This window comes from Myotis brandtii, unplaced genomic scaffold, assembly GCF_000412655.1.
Source record: "Myotis brandtii unplaced genomic scaffold, ASM41265v1 scaffold2150, whole genome shotgun sequence".
Taxonomy (NCBI): Eukaryota; Metazoa; Chordata; class Mammalia; order Chiroptera; family Vespertilionidae; genus Myotis; species Myotis brandtii.
In genome coordinates, this window is record NW_005358044.1 from 51,891 (window position 1) to 59,224 (window position 7,334).

At 48.3% G+C, this 7,334-nt stretch overlaps 1 protein-coding gene across 1 annotated transcript in view; it reads left to right on the forward strand.

Annotated features, from left to right (window-relative positions):
- Nucleotides 1–7,022, forward strand: part of ARSF (arylsulfatase F) — a 25,725-nt gene extending 18,703 nt beyond the window's left edge. Inside the window, exons 6-9 of the mRNA XM_014539394.1 lie at nt 318–472; nt 2,233–2,395; nt 4,002–4,123; nt 6,624–7,022. Of these exons, the coding sequence (XP_014394880.1) occupies nt 318–472; nt 2,233–2,395; nt 4,002–4,123; nt 6,624–7,000 (817 nt within the window). The 3' untranslated portion in view covers nt 7,001–7,022. The remainder of the gene's footprint in view (nt 1–317; nt 473–2,232; nt 2,396–4,001; nt 4,124–6,623) is intronic.
- The last annotated feature ends 312 nt before the right edge of the window (nt 7,023–7,334 follow it).

Genomic DNA, 7,334 nt, shown 5'->3' on the forward strand with positions numbered 1-7,334 from the left:
TTTTATTGATTTCAGAGAGGAAGGGAGAGGGAGATAGAAACATCAATGATGAGAGAGAATCATGGATCAGCTGCCTCCTGCTTGCCCCCTACTGGGGATAGAGCCATCCACCTGGGTATGTGCCCTGACAGCGAATCAAATTGTGACCTCATGGTTCATAGGTCAATGCTCAACCAACTGGGTGCAAACATGATTCTTGGGGTGTAAGATTTGGGGCATCTTAGAAGAGAAACATTTTTGCAACGAATCCCAAAGGAATATGCATGCATTGGGACTAACACAGATGCCCAAAGCTTATAATTTTATTTGTTATATAGGTCCTTTTTTATTGTTTCAGGCAAACTCCTTGCTGCCATTGATGATTTGGGGCTGAGGAATCACACGCTTGTCTACTTCACGTCAGACCACGGGGGACATTTGGAGGCCAGGCTGGGCCACGCCCAACTGGGTGGATATAATGGGATATTCAAAGGTGAGCAGGGAAGATCGTACCTGGGGTGTCCTTGTGACTACGGTAACTTGTTCATTGTAATGCAAGATCCGTGGCATGAAACACGAGATGAATGATGCATGAAACACTCAACAAGATGATTGTTTATTGGACGCTTGGTCAAAACTAAAGCGTAGGGTCCCAAACCCAAGGATATTGACCTTAAATCGCTAACATTTCTAGACAATATTCTAGACAAGGGCCTCCCTGATAGTCCAATGCGTGAAAGAGTGTTCACATAAGCAGATGACATGAGGGAGGCATTAAATGAGTCGAATATCTAATCATTGATTCCATCCACAAGATGGAATAAGAATAAGAAGAAATGTGGTCTACAGAGAGGGCACATAGAAGTCTCCTTGGACGTTAAGAAAGCTTTGGGTTCCCTTTCCCAGAGATATGGCCAAGCTTCTCTGAAGTTTTTTAATATATTTTTTATTGATTCAGAGAGGAAGGGTGGAGGAGAGAGAGAGAGAGAGAGATAGAAACATCAATAATGAGAGAAAATCATTGATTGGCTGCCTCCTGCCTACCCTCTACTGGGGATCGAGCCCACAACCCCGGCATGTGCCCTGACTGGGAATTGAACTGTGACCTCCTGGTTCATAGGTCGACATTCAACCACTGAGCCACGCTGACCAAGCTCAGGCTTTACCATGAAATTCACAATACCGATTCCATGTCCTCTTGGAACACGTCATCCGTGGAAACATATCCATGAGCCACCACATTGGCCCGTTCTAGTAACCTGTTTCCTGATGTTATAAGAAGATGACCTGCAACCCGTTCAGCACATTTGAACCTCTGATCTGAAGGAGACTCTACAGCACTTTGTAGAGACACATGGATTATTATTCATGCAAATGTGGGTTTTATTGTCTTGCGTCCAGCAGGAAATGACTCCTGGATGAATGAGATGAAATCTTTGAGTCACTCTCGCCAAAGGGTGTGAGAGTCTGCAGCTTAGGGCTTGTGCAACCAAATGGTGTGCTTTGGAAGGGAATAAATCATAAGGAAAATTTTATAGTTTTGCTTATGAGAACTTTAAAAAATATTTCCAGTCCTGGCTGGTTTGGCTCAGTGGATAGAGCGTCGACCTGTGGACTGAAGGGTCTCAGGTTTGATTCTGGTCAAAGGCACATGCCTGGGTTGCGGGCTCGATCCCCAGTAGGAGATGTGCAGGAGGCAGCCGATCAATGATTCTCTCTCATCATAGATGTTTCTCTCTCTCTCTCTCTCCCTCTCCCTTCCTCTCTGAAATCAATAAAAATAAAATATTAAAAAAAGAATGCTTTAAATAATATTTCCATGTCTGCTCTGAGTAATGTAATGTACAGGCTATTTATAAGAGTTTATTCGAACCCAACGGACAATGCATGTTGTTGAGCAAGATCTGAAATGCAGCTTCATGTAAGCATGTGAAATGAAACGAAACAAACCTTACATTTTCTTATTTTTTAATATATTTTATTGATTTTTTTACAGAGAGGAAGGGAGAGGGATAGAGAGTGAGAAACATCGATGAGAGAGAAACATCGATCAGCTGCCTCCTGCACACCTCCTACTGGGGATGTGCCCGCAACCAAGGTACATGCCCTTGACCGGAATCGAACCCGGGACCCTTCAGTCTGCAGGCCGACGCTCTATCCACTGAGCCACACCGGTCAGGGTGAACGTTACATTTTCAAACAGTGTTATCACGGTGACTATCTTCACTGGGACTTCATTGCTTTGCCCCGTAGGAGGCAAAGGCACGGCCGGTTGGGAAGGCGGGATCCGGGTGCCCGGACTTTTCCGATGGCCCGGAAAATTGCCCGCCGGAAACGTCATTGATGAACCTACCAGCTTGATGGATATCTTGCCAACGGTAGCGGCGTTGACCGGAGGCATCGTCCCTCAGGACAGGTGATGCCATGTAATCTGTTAATGGAGCTTTTCTTTACCTTTATCTTGAGAAGATTCAGGTCCAGGGAGATAAACTCTATCCTAATGGGTACATTTTCTCCGCGGAACCCAGGTAATTTCCACCTTTGTCTAGGGCTGTATCTATTGACGGTTGCTCATACACCGGGCATCAACGTTATAGTCCTATGGCCCGTCTCAATCACTTTGTAGCTTTTTTTGGGAGGAAGATGGAGACAGGAAGGCTTGGAGATGAGAATATGACCAATCAAACTCACTCGTCCACATACGAGGAAGAATAATTCCCTACTGACTGGTGTCCCAGGTGCAGAAGGCTGGGGTGAAGGCCAGACCTTCGGTGGATATTTTGAACTGTGTCACAAATATTTTAAACTAGAGGCCCGGTGCACAAAATTCGTGCACAGAGACAAAGAGTTCCTCAGCCCAGCCTGCACCCTCTCCAATCCGGGACCCCTCGGAGGATGTCCGACTGCAGGTTTAGGCCCGATCCCTCTCACAATCCAGGACTGCAGGCTCCTAACTGCTCACCTGCCTGCCTGCCTGCCTGCCTGATCGGCCCTAACCACCTCTGCCTGCCGGCCTGATGCCCCTAACTGCTCCCCTGCTGGTCTGATTGCCCTTAACTGCCCTCCCCTGCCAGCTTGATCACCCCTAACTGCTTTCCCCTGCTGGCCTGATTTCCCCCTAACTGCTCCCCCCTGCCGGCCTGATAGCCCCCTAACTGCCCTCCCCTGCTGGCCTGATCGTCCCCTAACTATTCCCCACTGCCAGACTGATCGCCCCTAACTGCTCTCCCCTGCCGGCCTGATCACCCCAACCTGCTGTCCCCTGCCAGCTTGATTGCCCCTAACTGCTCTCCCCTGCCGGCCTGATCGCCCCTAACCACCTCTGCCTTGGCACTTGCCACCATGGCTTTGTCCGGAAGGTGTCTGGCCTAATTAGCATATTACCCTTTTATTAGTATAGATGGCATTCTATTGCCTTGTTCCCCTCTCTGGTCACTGTTGACCTAGGTAGGTTTGAATCTGCTTTTCTGGTTCTTCATGGATAACAGCTCTAAAAGGGAATTCAATAGATTCAACCTATTTTCACTTCTTCCTTCTAAGCCCAGAGTTATGTTAATATTTCTTTCTTTGTATATTAAAGATGATCTACTTTTGAAAAAAAAACAAACCAGAATCCCAAGCTCATTAGAATAAAAAGGAGGCCTCTATAATTTTTTTTTTAACATCGGTTTCAGCCAATAATAGAATATACAGGGAGTTCGCTTAAAATAACTGAATGGAGCGCCCTACGTGCAACGGTATTTATCAAGTTGAGCTAAAAGATCCACTAAAAAAAGACAATAATGTTAGTGCACATGTCATTTTTACTAAGTTACTAAGCCAACCGGAGTCATAAAAATAATTGTCTGAGATATTCGTGGGGTGCGTTGGTTGACTTTGGGGCGATGGTTGCTCCTACCTACTCAGCACACTGTTCTCCGGGCCCACGGAAGGTCATGGAAGGTCATGGGATGCACTGAGCATCCTTCCAACAGCCTCATGACCAAATGCCTTCGCCTGACCTACTTCCTGTGTGTCTACAGGGTGATTGACGGCCGAAACCTCATGCCATTGCTTCAGGGCCAGGTCCAGCGTTCAGAGCACGAGTTCCTGTTTCATTACTGCAGTAGGTTCCTCCACGCCGCCCGTTGGCGCCCGAAGGACAGTAAGTACCCCGGCCCGTGCACCCAACAGATGCCCAGACTAGGGTCCCTTTAGTCTCTGTGATTTCTTCATTTTAATCCCTTAGCCCAGTCCCTGTAGTCGAGCGTCAGCACTGAAAATACCTTCTCTGGAAAGTTTCTAAGAATTGCTCTCCTTCAGAAGGACAGAGAGACAACTTTAAGAAATATCAACGTTGAGAAATGCTCTCTTTTTTATAACTTTTTTAAATATAATTTTTTAAATCGATTTCAGAGAAGAAGGGAAAAGGGAGAGAGAGACAGAAACATCCATGATGAGAGGGAATCATGGATCGACTGCCTCTTGAACGCCCCCTACTGGGGATCAAGCCCACAACTGGGGCATGTGACCGTGACCGGAATCGAAACCAGGACACTTTGGTCAGCAGGCTGATGCTCTATCCACTAAGCCAAGAATTGCTTTCTTTGTTAGTTTATGTTGTTCAGTAGATTCTACATATAAGTCCGATCGTATGATACTTGTCTTTCTCTGACTGGCTTATTTCGCTTAGCACCATGCTCTCCAGGCCCCTCCACGCGGCCTCAAAGAGTAAGAGATGCTTTTTCATGGCTGCATAGTATTCCACGGCATAAATGCACCACAGCTTTTTAAAATCCACTCGGCTACCGATGGGCACTTGGGCCGCTTCCCATTCTTGGCTAAATCGAGACGGACTCCCAGATACAGAGAACAGACAGACAGCTGTCAGAGAAGAGAGGGTTGGGGGCTGGGTGAGACGGGTGAAGGGACTAAGCAAATAAAAAAAAAGAAAAGAAAAACCCATGGACACAGACAACAGCTATGGGATTGGCAGGCGGAAGTGGGGTGGAGGGAGGTAGGAGAAGGTAGAGGAGGCATAAATGGTGATGGAGACTTGAGTTGGGGTGGTGAACACACAATACAATATACACATGATGTTTTATGGAATTGTGCACGTGAAACCTCGTAATTTTATTAACCAACTAGAGGCCCGGTGCATGGAGTCATGCACATTAAAAGGAAATTAATTAGAAGGAATATTTTAGAGGCCGGGGAGGGACCTCGGGAGGGCTCCAGGGCGTGTCCGGCCCGTCTCGCCCAGTCCCGATCGGCCGAACCCGAGCAGCAAGCTAACCTACTGGTTGGAGCGTCTGCCCCCTGGTGGTCAGTGCACGTCATAGCGATTGGTAGACCAGTCGGTTGTCTGCCTCCTGGTGGTCAGGGCACATCATAGCGACTGGTCAAACGGTCGAACGGTAGGAGGAACACTTAGCATATTAGGCTTTTATATATATAAATGTCACCCCAATACATTCAATTAAAAAAAAAAGTTAGAAACATCAATATTGAGACCTGGGACATTATTATCCTAAGGCAGTGGTTCTCAACCTTCCTAACGCCCTGACCCTTTAATACAGTTCCTCATGCTGTGGTGACCACCCAACCATAAAATTATTTTCGTTGCTACTTCATCACTGTCATGTTGCTACTGTTATGAATCGTCATGTAAATATCTGATATGCAGGATGGATTTTCATTGTTACACATCGAACATCATTAAAGCACAGTGATTAATCACAAAAACAATATGTAATTATATGTGTGTTTTCCGACGTTCTTAGGCGACCCCTGTGAAAGGGTTGTTCGACCCCCAAAGGGGTCGTGGCCCACAGTCTGAGAACCGCTGTCTAAGGCATTCTGATGTTCCGATGCTCTGAAGATTGGCTGGTATTTAAGTTAACGTGTGGACAAAGAGAAAGAGCAGAGAATGCCCACGAAGGCAGAAGACGACCAAGTTGATGGGCACACGGGCTGGGTGCCTCAATGGGCACACGGGCTGGGTGCCTCTGACGTCTCCTTTCCTCTCCAGGCGATGCCATGTGGAAGGTTCACTACGTCACCCCCATCTTCCAGCCGCCGGGAGCTCAGGCCTGCTACGAGACCACCTACTGCCAATGTATCGGGGACAACGTCACCTACCATGACCCTCCCCTGCTGTTCGACCTCTCCCAGGACCCCTCGGAGTCCACCCCGCTGACCAAGGACACGGAGCCGCTCTATGACCTGGTCATCCACACGGTGGCCGACGCCGTCAAGGAACACAGGAAGACCATCACCCAGGTCCAGCCGCAGCTTGGGCCGGGACCGGAACCGCAATTCGTGTGGTTGATGAGCTGCTGTGGGGTGTTTCCGTTCTGCTTTTGTGACAAGGAGGGTGAGGGATCAACCAGGTAAGCGGCCATTTGATTGACAGCAGGCCGCCACAGGCCACCGACGTTGGTACTTTGGATGTGAAGGCCAATAAAATTCTCTACCGTTCCGGATGACGAAACGCCCATTGTTTGTAATGCCATCCATAACTTTTTTGGGGGGATTGTTGGTGCTCAATGTTTATCTCATTTCCAACTGTTGTTTTTTTTTTAAGAATATCTTTTTATTGATGTCAGAGAGGAAGGGAGAGGGAGAGAGAGCTGGGTGCCTCTGACGTCTCCTTTCCTCTCCAGGCGATGCCATGTGGAAGGTTCACTACGTCACCCCCATCTTCCAGCCGCCGGGAGCTCAGGCCTGCTACGAGACCACCTACTGCCAATGTATCGGGGACAACGTCACCTACCATGACCCTCCCCTGCTGTTCGACCTCTCCCAGGACCCCTCGGAGTCCACCCCGCTGACCAAGGACACGGAGCCGCTCTATGACCTGGTCATCCACACGGTGGCCGACGCCGTCAAGGAACACAGGAAGACCATCACCCAGGTCCAGCCGCAGCTTGGGCCGGACCGGAACCGGCAATTCGTGTGGTTGATGAGCTGCTGTGGGGTGTTTCCGTTCTGCTTTTGTGACAAAGAGGGTGAGGGATCAACCAGGCAAGCGGCCATTTGATTGACAGCAGGCCGCCAAAGGCCACCGACGTTGGTCCTTTCGATGTGGGGCCAATAAAATTCTCTACCGTTCCGGATGATGAAACGCCCATTAGTTGTAACGCCATCCATAACTTTTTTGGGGGGATTGTTGGTGCTCAATGTTTATCTCATTTCCAACTGTTGTGTTTTTTTTTAAGAATATATTTTTATTGATTTCAGAGAGGAAGGAAGAGGGAGAGAGAGAAACACCGGCGATTAGAGAGAATCATGGATCGGTTGCCTCCTATGGGATCAGGCCGAAGCTGGCAGTTGGACATCCCCTGAGGGGTCCCGGATTGGAGAGGGTGCAGACC